Source organism: Solanum stenotomum, chromosome 1, assembly GCF_019186545.1.
Source record: "Solanum stenotomum isolate F172 chromosome 1, ASM1918654v1, whole genome shotgun sequence".
Classification (NCBI taxonomy): Eukaryota; Viridiplantae; Streptophyta; class Magnoliopsida; order Solanales; family Solanaceae; genus Solanum; species Solanum stenotomum.
In genome coordinates this window covers 85,208,184-85,223,687 of record NC_064282.1, presented here as the reverse complement: position 1 = coordinate 85,223,687, position 15,504 = coordinate 85,208,184, and the positions used below count along the sequence as shown (strand labels likewise).

Sequence of the window (15,504 nt, the reverse complement as noted above, 5' to 3'; positions counted from 1 at the left end):
ATCTATCGTGTGTTGGTCATAATTTTGTAGTCAATTTTTCATCTATATGTAGTCTCCCTCAAATCAGACCTAAAACCATGTCTGAAAGTTCTTGTGATTCAATTAGTAACTCCAAGATAATGACTTGTTTTTGTGGCGAATTGGCTCGTTGTTTCACTTCAAGGACTCCATTGAACCCCGGAAGAAGATTTTATAGATGTTCTAAACCTAAGGTACATTTTTCACTAAATGTAAATTAATATGATTTGTGCTTGTATTTTGGTGATTATGAGTTCTTCCTCTGTTATTTTTATTAGATTGAAAATTGTGAATTTTGGATGTGGGAAGACAGTTCTTCAGAAAACTCTTCTATTGAAGTTAATTTATTGAAGTCTAAATTGGAAGTTGCTACGTTGAAAATGGAGAATTTGAGAGAGTCGTTGAATGCGGTGAAGATTGACAGAGACAATTTGAAGAAAAAATTGGAGAATTTAGAGAGTTTAAACTACTTTGAGGTGAATAGATCAAGAAATTTGGAATCTAAAGTGTCAAAGTTGAAGATGTTGTGTATATTGTCATTTACTGTGTTTGTGGTATTTGTTGTTGCAATTTTCAAGTGATTAACTGGTAGCATGAGGAATATATGCTGTTGAATTGTAGTTTCAAGGGTTGGTTATTTCAAGTATTTGTAGTTTCAAGTGTTAGTTATTTCAATTGTTCCTATGTATTAGTGAATATTATGTTTGAATGTTGGTCATTATTTAGTGTAGCTATTGCTTCAAACGTATTGTAAAATTTCAAGTGTTGGGTTTGAACATTATTTTGTGTCTTTTGCCTTAAAAATTTGTAGTATTTATTTGTGTTATATTAGTCAGTATGCTGAAGATCCTTTGTCAAAAAAAAAAGTTAGTATGCTGAAAATGGATAAACTTTTTGGTATTGCCATTATGTTTTCCTTGAATTTAGAGAATCTGAAAATGAAATGAAAGCTTATCTTACCATTGTTTATGAAACGTGTTTTCAGGTGTTATTAAACTTGCACAAAGACACTATTAAACTATCAACATGAAAGTCACTAACTTTTTTTTTAAGCGAACAAAAATTCCATTACTTATCAGACAGCATCAGAAACTCGGTTTAACATCATCCATAAAGTCTTAAATTTAAAAATCGTGCTTTGCTTGCTGTGACTGCTTGGTGATTCTTCAACTCACAACACCAACTCTGTGATTGCCATTAGCTCTAATAAATCTAGGACTTGAAAATCCATTCAACATGGATGGCAATATTGCCAAATTGGACTTCTTTGGAAACCTGCGAACAGTTAGTTTGGAAACCTGTTGACCATTGACAGAGAAAATGGTCTAAAAAAATGTATACCACAGCAAAATACTATTGTACATCAACAGAACCCAACAGATACAAGACACTATATAACATTCACTTGGTCATATATAAGCAAAACGACAGTTAGTTTTAGCTGATACACTCAGCCTATACAAACAGTAGAAGTAAAACAGAGTACCAAAGCTACAACTTTAACCTTAAAGGCATCAGCCTACAGTACTACCAAAACATCACAAAAACATCATTTAAGGCACCAGCCTACACAAAATATACCAAAAAAATAAGTTTAGCCTTAACATCATTTACGGCACCAGCCTATACAAAACATAGCAAAAAGACAAGTTTAGCCTTAACATCAATAAGGCACCAACATATACAAAGCAGTACCAACACAATAGCATCATCCCCTTCTTGGCCTCAACTTTTGTAGCTGGTTTGTAGTAACTGCACCCTGTCCATTCCAAGTTAAGCCAGTTGGTCCTATGGGAAGATTTGTAGGTTCACTAACACCAAATTTGTCACCTCTAAAGCGTATTACTCTACTTCCAATTGGTTCTTCTGGGTTCTGTTTCTTTCTCAATCTTGTTAGAAAAGCTTCTTCTGAGATTGTTCTTGGCCTTAGCCTAGGGTCTTCATCATCATCCTCAGCTACTGGAAAATAGCTGCTGGAAGAAGTATATTCAAATTGACTTTCTTGTGTTGGTTGTGGGGCTGTGCAATTGATGTTTTCCTCAGAAGCTTCATCTTCATCAACTAAACCTCTCCTAAGTTGCCTCTTTTTTCCCTTGCCAGATTCTTTTCCTTGTTTAGCAGGTTGCTTCCTCTTTTTTCCCTTGCCAGATTCTTTTCCTTGCTTAGCAGGTTGCTTCCCCTGCTTCTTAGTAGGTTGTTTCCCCTGCTTTGCCTTATTAATCATAATAGAAGATATAGAATTAAATAGTAAAATAGAATAATTATTTGATGAAATTAAAGATTAAATGAAAATTACCTTTCCACATCCTCTTGCATTGTGATTTTGTTCTCCACAATTACAACATGTCATCATTTTTCCTTTTCTTGTTTGCTTCCATACTCCTTGCCTCTTAACAGCTTCATCCTTTTCTCTTTCCCTCATAAGCTTAGGTCTACCAACAAGCTTGACCAATTCTGGTGGTTCAATGGCATGCAAAGGATCATATTTCCGGAATGGTTCTCCCCTAACAGGTTGTAACTTGTGTTTGTAAACTGCCAATGCTGCCTCTTTACTATAATACCAATGAATTTCTTTCTTTGGTATCATTTTCTTGTGCTCCATGGCCTTAATTGCATGTGGACATGGAATTCCAGTCAGATCCCATGTTCTGCATGTGCATTTTTTATCTCTTAAGTTGACAATGTGTCTATTTACACCTTCAGTAACCTCATAGCCATTATCCCCATTGCCACTCACCTTACAAACCTTGGAAATCTTCAAATACTGAATAAACAACAACTCACTTTTGGGACTAAATCCATCATCTTTCCACTTCCTCACAACAACCTCTTTTGCTGCCAGCCTCTCCATTGTTTTGACCCTGATGTCTTCCAACATTCCAATAATTGGCTTGTACCTTGCTTCAAGTATCCAGGCATTGAATGATTCAGTAAAGTTATTGTCCACAGCCTGATTTTTGCACACTGTATCTAAATAAGCTCTGCACCATGTTTTGGGAGGATACTTGTTTATTAAATCCTGTCCAGCCTCTCCATTAACTTCCTTCATCTCTTGAAGTTGGTCCTCAAACTCCTCTGTAAATGATGACCATGCAGCCCACCATAGCAACTTTTTCAGCTCACCTTTACCCCATCTTTTGCACCAATTTGCCTCAATATGCCTTGCACAATATCTCTGATGTGCTTCAGGTAAGACTGTCCTTACTGCTTCAAGCAGCCCCTAAGTATCAAATTAAAACAACTAAAATTAATAAAAGAAACAGTATCAAGCAAAGGAAAATAAATTGCAAATTAGTTGTATAATATTACCTTCTGCATATCTGATATGAATGTCAGTCCTTCACCATTTTGAAGTTCAAGTGAATGTTGCAAATGTTGCATAAACCATGTCCAAGTTCTCTTAGTCTCTTTATCTACCACAGCCCAAGCTAGAGGGTAGAAAGAGTTATTACTGTCTTGACCAACAGCACACAATACCTGTCCCTTAGTTTTCCCTTTAAGGAATGTACCATCTAACCCAATAAGTGGTCTTAACCCAGACTTAAAACCCAACTTCATTGCCTTGAAGCAGATATACATCCTAAGAAATTTTCTCTTACCATTAGATAGTGCCTGTTTAGACAAATCTATCACAATGTCAGACCCTGTATTACAACTTCTCAATTCAGTAGCATAACCCTCTAACTTATTGTAAGAGTCTACAAAGCTACCTTCTAAACTCTCCAATACCTCTTTTTTGGCTCTCTTGCACTTTGCTTCACTTACATTTAGCTCAAAAACTCTATGTAAATCAGCCTTCATTTCTTTGACCTTGTATTTGGGGTCACTTTGCAATTTGTCCTTAAAATACAAGGCTATTGTTGAGTAATCTACTAAAGAGTTATCATATGCTGTTCCACACTCTATATGATCTACAAGTGTTTTGACACTAACTCCAGGAGTGGTCAAATCCCCAGAAATAAGAAGTAAAAATGGACAGCCATCAGCAACACATGTATACCTCAATCTTTTTTTATTACTTTTCACCACAACTAGTTCTACCTTCTTAGCTAGAGCATAAAGTTTACAAAACTGTTTTGCTTCAGCTATGTCCTTGAAGGCCATACCCTTAACAATCTCCTTATAATCTTGCAAACTATCAGTTATATTCCTCTTTTTTTTAGTAACAAAATTTTCTAATTCATCTGTATCATAATCTGAACAACTAAACACCATTCCATTATTACTGTCATCTTCACTTTCACTACAATCTGTGCCCTCATTAACAATTGGTGAAAGTAGAAATGACCCATTATGCATGATAATATCAGTTACATCAACAGACAATTCACAATCTTCAGTAGCAAACAAGTGAATAGATTTATACTCAGTAGAGATAAAAGATGTTAAGGTCTTAACTCCCTCATCACCTATTATTTCAAAATATTTCCCAGTTGGAGCAAGTACAATAAGTTCTTGCACACCAACAAAACCTAACTTATTAATGTACTCATTCACTAAGTCAATAAAAGATATTAGGTCAGGATCATACCCTTTCCAATAAGTCACACATCCTCTATCATAATGTGGTTCTGGACTGGTTAGCCACTCACCACCATGATGAAAGTATATGGTAACTTCAACCATGTTAATGACCTACAAAGAGTTATGAAATAACATAAGTAACAGTGAGTATAAAACAGTGAGTATAAGTCACTTTGAGTTAAGAAAGTCAATTAGTAAGCATAAATAAGTAAGTTAATTAGTAAATAAGTAACAGTGAGTATAAGTCACATTAGGATTAAGTAAGTCAATTAGTAAGTCAAGTTAATTAATTAAGTCACATTGAGTTAAGAAAGTCAATTAGTAAGCATAAATAAGTAAGTTAAGTAAGTCACATTAGGATTAAAGTAAGTTAGTTAATTAAGTAACATTGAGTTAAGAAAGTCAATTAGTAAGCATAAATAAGTAAGTTAAGTAAGTCACATTAGGATTAAAGTAAGTTAGTCACATTAGGATTAAGTAAGTAAGTTAGTTAATTAAGTCACATTGAGTTAAGAAAGTCAATTAGTAAGCATAAATAAGTAAGTTAAGTCACATTAGGATTAAAGTAAGTTAGTCACATTAGGATTAAAGTAGGTAAGTTAGTTAATTTAGTCACATTGAGTAAGTTAAGAAAGTCATATTAGTTAAGTAAGTCACATTTGGATTAGTAAGCACATTAGGATTAAGTAAGTCAATTAGTTAAGTCACATTTGGATTAAGTAAGTTAGTCACATAAAGTAAGATAGTCACATTAGGATTAAAGTAGGTAAGTTAGTTAATTAAGTCACATTGAGTTAAGAATTTCAATTAGTAACATTGAGTATTATCTCTTATTAACTGAAAGTGGTCCACAATTAACAATTAAATAAGCATTATCTCTTAATAACTCAAAGTGGTCCACAACATAAAGGCATGAATACAAACAAAAAATTCCAACAAAAAATAAAGTAGACCAAGTCAAGGGAATCTGAAACTACTTTACCAAACCAACAAATCATAAACTAAAGGTCCACAACATAAAGGCACGAATACAAACAAAAAAAAACATTTCTTTAACACAAAAACTGAAACGTGAACTTCATTTTCTGGAAGTGAAACCCTATAAAGTGTACTTCATTTACACTCTAAAACAAAAAAAAAATCTTTAATCCAATAACTAGAACGTGAACCCTAGAAAGATTTTCACTATAAAATGCATATTTTACACAATAAATAAAGAAACAACAAGAAAACTACCGGAATAACAGCAACAACAAATTTATTTACTATATATGAAAGCAAATCGAAAACAGCAAAACAAGAAAACTATGAAATCGAATGGGATATTTGGGTACCTTTGACGAAGACAAGTTGAATCGAAGAACACACGAAAGATTCAACGAGACAAAGGTGGAATCGACGAAGACAAAATGGAATCGCGGCGACGACTAGGGTTTTGGTGTGAGGGAATCACGGCTCTGACTAGGGTTTTGGTGTGAGGGATACGCGGGGACCTCCGACTAGGGAAAAGGGACGGACTTTGTTGTTTTAATTTGGGTGTTTTTTAATTAGGATCCTTTTAGAGGAAATTGGGTGGGTATTAGGTTATGGGGCGGATAGTTGGGTTATGGGTTAAAAAAAAGGGTCAAACGGGTAGTTCAATAAGATTAAGACACGTGTAAGAAATTAGGGGTCCGTTAGTGAGAGGGGTATACGTGTACCTATAATTGGACGGCAGGGGCTTATGTGGACGCAAAGTATAACGGAGGGCATACACATACCATTTATTAAAGTTCGGGGTTAAATCCGTCCCTTTTCCCTTTTTTTTTTGTTTGTCGCCCGATGTTTGGACCTCACATTAAAGTCCCGATTAAATTTGGATTGTCCACTCTAGGGCCCATTCGGGGTGACACTCCCAACAGAAAATTATCCAGAACTCAAATTCGAAAATTCTGGTTAAGGTGAAGCACTCCCACCAGTGCACCACAACCCAATTGGGAGATTACTTTGGAGCTTGGTTTCTCTTTTTTCTTTTCATTTATGATAAAACCTCACTACATTAATACTCAATAAATTAATAATTTCTCTAAGATAATGTTTTCCTCTATTCCCAAATTGGGTCAATGAAAAAATCATTTATTTCGATAAAATAATTACATAACATATTTTCAAAAGACCCCTAATATAAGTACATTGTACCATTAATATTATAAATTAATAATTTTTAAAAGTAAAAATATATTTAAGACAATTTAGTGAAATATGGTTCTATTGTGTTTTTTTTTTTTGTTAAAATTTAAATCTAATTGAAGCTCATCTCTAATTTTTGTTATTGCATCCAAAAGTTTTAGTGTTGTCACGACTACAAAACTTTTTGAGTATATGTGGAATGATCACTTTTGTACTCACATAATGTTTTACGTATCTGATATCTCATTGTTGATTTTGTGAAACCTTTTAAATGAGAAGCCATTTTTTTGGATATGGTTTCAAGAAATTTTCTATGTTGCTTATATAATCTATTCTCTCACCATCATATATTGAATGTTTTTAATAAAGATACAATGAATAATATTTGATTATTAAAAGACAGTGAACATTATGTATAATGAATTTATTTTTATAATGAGTCATTGAATTCTTGAATTTATTTTACGATGATTCATTTAACAAAAAACATATATTAAAATGAATCTTCCATATACATTGCACTTTATGTATAACGAATTTATATTTTTATTATGAATTCAATAAATGTAATTTAGTAAGATACAATAATTTTGATGAATTCATTACATTTTATATATAATAACTTTTATTTTTATGTGAATTCAATAAATATGATACATAAATTAGTAAGATTCAATAATTTTGATGCAATCAAAATTAACCTTCATTAATCTCAAAACACTCTTTAAGTTAATAATTTATCTATTAAATAATATTGTTACCGAATAATAATATTTTATGGTTCCACCTATCTTAATATAGTGAAGTTTCACTATATTTACTTCATTTCATTATGACCGAGTTTGAGTGAAATGAAATTGTAATAGTTTCAAATATACAGTCATATTTTTATTTACGTAAAAATGTCAAAAATCATAAAAAGTATATATTGAATATACAATACAATTTACTTATACATGAGTTATACACATACTATACATTATGATACACTTAAAAAACTGTATATAATTCAACTATACATAAAGTAACAGTATACACTGACTATTCAATCTCGACCAACTCAAAATCACCTTTAAATAGTCTCAAATTTTAGTTATGAAATCCTCTCGATGTTTCAAGTCTTTTAATATATAATTCACTCGAAACAGTTTTGTGGTACACCAAGTTTTAAAGAAAAAAGAAGAAGAATAAAGAAAGGATGCATAGCCATTTTTTTGAGAGAAAAAATAGGAAAAATTACCTATATACACACTCTTTTTTTTCATAATTTCTTTTATTCCCTATCAGTTCTAAAATTTTCCAAAATCCTTTATTTTTGAGTGTAATACAAAACTACTGGATACATAACTCCCACTCCCCAAACAAGTTTATCACTTCCTGATTTCACTCCATAAATCTCTCACATCCTTTTCTTCTTCTCTAACTTTCGATTCCCACGATTTTTCACTCCTTTTTTCACGCCATAAATTTTTTCACAATTACCCCATTAATCCATTTTTGAATTTCAAATATTTTTTCTTTCTAATTAATGATTTCAAGTTATTCAAGAGGTAGATCTCTTTCCATAACTTTAGTTTTCAATTTTTTTAGTTTTTCATCTTAAAAAAACGCTGATACATATGGATAAAAGTCCATATTTCAATATTGGGCTTACTCAATTACTTGAAAAAGGAAACATCTTCAACTTCTGAATTGACGGTGGAAAAAAGGCTCAAAAGGCGAAAAAAGTCGATCTATTGGTGGGCTCTGGTAATGACTTCGGATCGAGATCCATGTATGACGTCATTGTTAACAGTGAAAAAAGGATACAAGAGTGAATGTTGAGAAAAAGAAGGATGTATATTCGTCTTTTAAATTGAATGTAGAAAAAAGTGGATGTACATTCGTATTCTAAAGTGAATGCTGAGAAGGAGAAGTCGAAACATATCAAATTGTTGACTTTTTTTTCCAATTTTTTTGATATATATATGGGTTCAAAATTTTTAATGTATCCAGTTGTTTTTGTTTTTTAAATTAATAGATAATGCTTTAGTTTCAACATTATGATATATTATAGGCAGAATACATAAACAGGCCCCTGAACTTATTTTGCTTTTCCTCTCAAGCACCTCAACTACGCCACCTTCCTATCGAATCCCTGAATCACCCATAATTTGTACCTTTTAACATTATTGGCTGACATGGCACAAAACGTGTTCTCACGTTGCTTAAGCGTGTGAAGGCCATTTAAAAGAACTGATGTGGAATCCACCTCGGTCTTCTTTCCCTTTTGTCTATGTAGCCCCTAATTTCCCCCCTCTTTTCTCTTAATTAATTCTCTTACTTTCTCTCTTCTTTCTTAATGTCATTTTTAAGTTGGAGCTACGCAAAGTATCTCTCTTCTTCATCGATTTTTCTTATAGATTTTGATGGAACTATATAGCTAACTGATTTTGGAGTTTCTGCATCAATTTTTGACCCAATTCGGTATTACTGCTCTTGAATTAGCACATGGAAGGCCTCTCCGATCTCGTCTCTTTCCTTCAAAGTCCTTATTCATGAAAATCACAAAGCCCTCCTTCAAAGTCCTTGTTTATAAACATCACAAAGCGATTTCGTTTTTTGATAATCAGAAAACAACAAGTATTAGAGGAAATTCTCAGAGAGTTTTAAGGACATGGTATGATTATGTCTTCATCAAGATCCATTCAGAAGGGCATCAACAAAGAAACTATTAAAGCATCCATTCTTAGAGTTATTTGGGTTGAACTATTGAAATATTTTGGTTTTCTAGGTTTTATTTGGATTTTTATTTTGACAAGCTGTTGATTGATGTGTAAATTATTTAAATGGTTGGAGTATTTTGATTGGTTGCACTTTCCACGTGGAAAAGATGAATTTCACAAGCACAACCAACAAAAAATATTTGTTGAAGTTTCATGCCATGTCAGCCAATAGTGTTTAAAAGGTACAAATTATTGGTGGTTCAGGGATTCAATAGGAAGGTGGCGTAGTTAAGGTGCCTGAGAGGAAAAATCGAACAAGTTCAGGGGTCTGTTTATGTATTCCACCTCTATTATAATTTCATCATGTACAATGTATCGTGTTCAAATTACTAAATTATCTTACGACTATAGTTTGGGATACATTAACTAGTTTTTTATTGTATTAAGTTAATTTTGTTTCTTAATTAATGTATAATGCCTTTGTTTCAACACTACGATACATTACAATTTTATCATGCACAATACTGTATCATGTTCAAATATTAGTTTTGATATATAACGACCTTAATTTTTTAGTTTTGATATTTGATACAAAACTTCTACCATATGTATCATATCATGTATCTAGGTGTGACTATGTATCTTCTACCTTATTCAAATTTAGAAGAATGTGTATCCGTACACACTACCAAATCATATGTGTGATGCATAAACCTTACTATTTTCATAGCTAAATATGCGTGGTAAAAAAATTGTATTTGAATCCGTCGATACTGTCTTTTTCTTTTATAGATAGATACTTAATAAAGTGATTACCAAATTGATACATAACAATGTGTCATGACTACATAATAACGAACTTGGCACACAACAATGCATCTGATACTTATTAACTTATATATATGATACATTAAAGTGTCACACAAGTATGTATCATAAATGGTGATACAAAAATGTTATTATCAAAAAATTGTTTAGTTTGAGGCAAAATATGAAGAGCTTGCAGCTATGTCTCTGATACAATAAATATGAAGCACATTAATACATATATTAAATCTGTCTAATTGATAGTAAAAAGCAACGTAAGCGTAAATTATGAAATTTAATTAGATTTTCAGATTTATTTCTTGTTTTAGCGCAACAGATTGACACTTATTGTAGGACAACACTAATGTATCCGGACAACCAATTATGTATCCGAATGACTGATATTTTAGGGAATTTTTGTAAACTAGAAAAAAGTAGGGATAGAATTTAATTTAAGGCTTACACTATGAGATTTATGTAAGTTATATAAAAAAATATGACCAAAATATAGTAAGTGATGGACTGACATTTTACATAATTGCCCAGTGAAATTTGCCATGTTAAGAGCCTGTTTGGCTTAGCTGAGGTATAAATAAGTTACAAATTTAATGTGCTAAAATTTTTTCCTCTTCATTAAATACAATACTAGTTTATAAAATAGGTTTATCAAAATTGGAGGAAGAAATTGCTAGAGAAAAAGGAAGCTCTCGCAGGGTTATGCAATTTTTGTTTTTTAAAAAATACTAGTTATGTTTGCTTGGTTATGTAATTTTTCCAAAAACAAATATATACTTATACAGTGTGGATACATTATTTAAACATTAAGGGACCGTTTGGTTATTGGTTAGAGTTATGCAAAAATTAATTATGCAGAGTTTAGTTATGCAGAGTTTAGTTATGTTGGATTTAGTTATGCGAGTATTAGTTATGTAGTTATTATTTAATTATGTAGAGAATACAATACATTATAATAGTTATAGTAAATATTCTATCAATATATTGTATATATTTTTAATACACCAAATATATGAATTAGATATAAATTCACATCCTAAACAAAATAATAATACATGTTAATTAAATATGTGAAATATATTTAATACTATATAACGCTAATATATGATTAACATATGCGCCGTCAAAATATATACCATACAATTCGTAATATTAATAAAATATTTACATTTCGTATCCAAATGTAAACAAACAATAAACGATGTTCGTGTGTTAAAAAAAAAAGAAAAAAAATAGGAATGCATTATAGTCAGGTTAAGTTCTCAATAAAACAAATTAAAAATAAATCAATAGGGGTAAAAATGTAATTTACTATTTTAATACATGTATAATTAATATTCGCATAACTTATTCCATCTTTCACCCCACATAACTTATACATAGATTTCCTCGTAAGTTATGTTGGAATTAATATGTAGGACTACAAAGAATGTAACCGAACACCGTATAGAATTAATACATGAATAACTTTTATACACCTTTTAGAATCCTACCATCCAAACATGATATAAGTTTTGTTGACTTTTCTACCTAATAAAAAAACTTCCACCAAACATAATAAAACTAATACAATTTTTTATACATGAATAAAATGGATTTTTATACAATAACCAAACGGTCCCTAAATATGTGTGTTTATATTGTATAATAATTATGTATAAGATACATAAGAATGTAAAAGCATGTATAAACCTATTATGCACTATTATATACCGTATGCAAATATAGAAGTATCATCGTAAAGAAAAGGCATAATACATAAATATGACTCTTAACTTGACGTCTGCTGACAACTATGACCTTTAACTTTAGATGTGCACAAGTAGGCACTTAAACGTGTATAAAATTGAACAAATAGACATACCTGTCCTACATAACACCCTACATGGAAAATTTGTGTCATACGTGGCGTCCTACATGTATTATGCCATGTAGGACACATGTGTCTACCTATTCAATTTTATACAAATTTAAGTGTCGACTTGTGCATACTCAAAGTTGGAGGGCATAGTTGTTCGCTGAAGCCAAGTTAAGGATCATGTTTATGTATTATGCCTAAAGAAAAAAAGGAACGGTAAATGTACATTGAAAAAGAAGTTAGAAATTTTTGTTTTGAGAATTAGAAAGAATATTTAAAATATAATAATATAATATTTGATCAAATTCAAAGTGCTTATAATATAAAAATATATACTAGCTTTGTTCAACAATAGTAGTCCACTATTGACTTGACACATCCCTTAGAAAACAATAAATAATAGGGGTAATATTACTATTTTATCCTTTGACTTTATTAAATTTAATGTTTTGAGAAATGTGTTTGATGATAAATAGTGGAGTATTTAATAGCAAGGTAAAATAGACAAAAAGATAAATTATCTCTTAATTTTCTAAACTGGACAAGTATTGTTGGTCACTACAAGAAAGTATGGAATTAGCAACAACTTTATAGCAACAACTATATTATTTTTGCCTTATATTAATAAATAGCAACAACTTTATTTAATTGTTGAAATATCTTTTAATTTTTCACCAAATATAATAAATTTGCAACAATGTTATTTCAGCAATCATGAATGTGTTGCCAATTTTAGCAACAATTTAATTAATTTGTTGCTATCTTAGAAAATATTTGGCAATAGTATTTTTTTGTTATTGCTAATGTATTTAATTTAATAGTAATAACTTATGCAATTATGGACTAAACTAGAGTTTTCTTTTTAGACTTCAGATTATCTTCATTAGTCTTTAGCTTTTGTATCTCATTGTCCATACTGTCCACTTTTATACAAAGTGTAGTAATGGCTTTGAGTATATCTTCAATTGTATTTTCTTTCTTAGTTTGAGTAGCTTTGTCTTGATAAGTAATCTTCAATAACATTCTTGTCAGTTTTTATTACTTCAATAGTAAATGTAAAATTTAATATATTCAATACCAATCTTCTTATTTCTTTTGTAGTTACCGAATCTTGTATTTTTCTTGTTAGCCACCATTTTACTTGTGTGTTATCCGTTCTTATAATAAATTTGTTATATACAATATATGGTTCAAATGATAATAAACATTTATATACTGAATATAATTCTTTTCTATTTATTTCTCATTTTATTTCCGTATTAGTAAATGTTCCTGAATAATATCTGCAATGATATTCTATTTTTTCTTCATCATACCTGTATTTTAAGACTCCTCCATAACTTTTTTCACTGGCGTCTAATTCTACTATATTTACGTATGATTATCTTATGATTTAGTCTCTTTGATTATTGTGTTTTTGTTTTTATTTAAGAATCCTTCATAGACTTTGTTAAAGTTCAATTGCTTTTGATTTATGATAATTTCCAATAAAAAAAGGTTTGATTTTTTTGGGGTTTGTGGGTATTTGAATATGTTTGAGCTACTTTGTTCGATTAGGTTTGATTTTTATTTTCTAGTTTGATTTGGTCCTATTCAATTTTTAGATAAAGATCTATTAATAATATTAGCAACATTTAATAAACTTATGTTGCTCGAACTCTTTAAAAATATCAATCGACATATGTCGGATACTACTCCATGTGCAAGGTTGATACTCACGATATGTCCTAGTACTACCAAATTTCAACATCTCAAATATGAATTTCCTGTAATTCCATAGTTACACCACTCTTTTAAGCTTGAAAAATGCTAACAATAGCCCTTTATTGTTGAGTCTGCATCAGAAAATGGGCAGGTTCACGCTTTGCTGCATTATCAAATTTGATATGTTGTATTTCCTATTTACCCTGTTAGTTTTTTTGTTGCTGCCTTCTAATGATTTGCCCATAATCGATTTCGATCACTCCCTAAACAGCAAAGATAAAAAAAAAAGAAGTAACAAAATAAGAAGAGTAAGATTGAGTTGGAAGATTCATCAAAATGGAGAATTTTTAGACTCATAAAAGTTGATCTTCAGAGTAACTTAGTATGCACCTCTCATGTCTTGCTTCATTGCTGGACACCGTAGAATGTGGTCTGAGCTGTATAGATTGTTGAAACAACTATGAAGGATGTTGAAAACTTGAGCATTTCATATTTCATATAAATTATTGCAACAATTATGAAGGATGGTGGAAACTTGAGCATTTCATATTCCACAAAGAAAAGCGCGTCCAACATGAAAGATAACAACTCAAGTTTCCTAAAATCAAGAGTAAAATTTAATAAATACTACATAGATCAGTAATACATTCGTTACGTGTAAAATATAGATCAGTAATACATTCGTTACGTGTAAAATATAGTACTTTCAGAACCCATGTCTAAATTATAAATCTGATTCATCATTGATAGTTACTAACCTTTCTAACGCATTGAGCAACCTTAAGATATCTTTGCATAAAAACATATGCAGTTGAAATTGACATTAAACTGTAGTCATGTGTTGAGCATCATTTTTTCCTGCTTGATATGAAAAAAGATTGTCTTTAATTATATTCTAAACATAGAGCAAAATATACTATTTTCAACTATTATGAGAATATAAATCTACCATTTCAAAAACCTCCTTTCCTTATAAAGGCTTTACTGGAAATCAACATCAAATCCTTCCTCCTCCAGTGGAACATAAACTTCATCATACTTGCATGCTAATAGCATTTCAGCCAAATCAATAAGATAAAGCTTCTTTCTAACAATACCTTGCTTCTCCAAAAATCGGTCTATCAAATTAATGGTTAGGAATGTCTGTTCTCTGATCGAGCTCAAACTTTTGATGTACCAGTTGATTAGAATGAGAAAGTATTAACTGTCATATTTTGAACAAATCTATTAACTTAGCAGAGGAAACAATTACTATACCTCAATTAGCCAGTCTATTAGGATAGATTGAATTCTCTCGCTGATGTCAACCTGTTGTGTCATATAGTTTGGAGAAGCAGAATCATAAACCTGAATATTATGGACAATGATTTAATCATTTACATATAATGAAGACATTCAAATCATAAGACTGAGTTCTGATTCTATTCAGTGAAAGAACTCTCTAGACATTTTACATAGATGGAAACTACCAAACAAGTTTGAGAACCACAAAAAAATAATATGAAATCTATGTACCGAGTGATTTATTAAACATATAATATGAAATTGTTAAACTTTTGTGGGTATTAGACATGCCAAAAAAGTTTCCTTTAGTCAACACACTAATGTTTTGTATCAACATCCATTTAGTATTTTAAAAGCTTCCATTTAAGCAACAACAGATTTAGAGTAATAGTTATCCGACCTTGTAATATTGATTCACTG

General features: G+C 30.9%; 2 protein-coding genes, 1 non-coding gene and 1 pseudogene across 3 annotated transcripts in view; 2 read left to right on the top strand and 2 right to left on the bottom strand.

The window, feature by feature from the left end:
* Positions 1-15,504, top strand: part of LOC125864367 (sphinganine C4-monooxygenase 1-like) — a 752,368-nt gene that overhangs the window by 665,515 nt on the left and 71,349 nt on the right. The gene's annotated exons all lie outside the window — the stretch shown is intronic.
* On the top strand, positions 78-599 carry LOC125857971 (uncharacterized). The gene is made up of 2 exons (XM_049537635.1): positions 78-212; positions 297-599. The coding sequence occupies exons 1-2, from the start codon at positions 78-80 to the stop codon at positions 597-599; spliced, it is 438 nt and encodes a 145-aa protein (XP_049393592.1).
* Positions 1,100-1,162, bottom strand: LOC125854025 (small nucleolar RNA snoR60). Its single transcript, XR_007445323.1, has one exon. It is a non-coding gene; the product is annotated as a small nucleolar RNA snoR60 (small nucleolar RNA).
* Positions 13,920-15,425, bottom strand: LOC125857961 (G2/mitotic-specific cyclin-1-like; annotated as a pseudogene).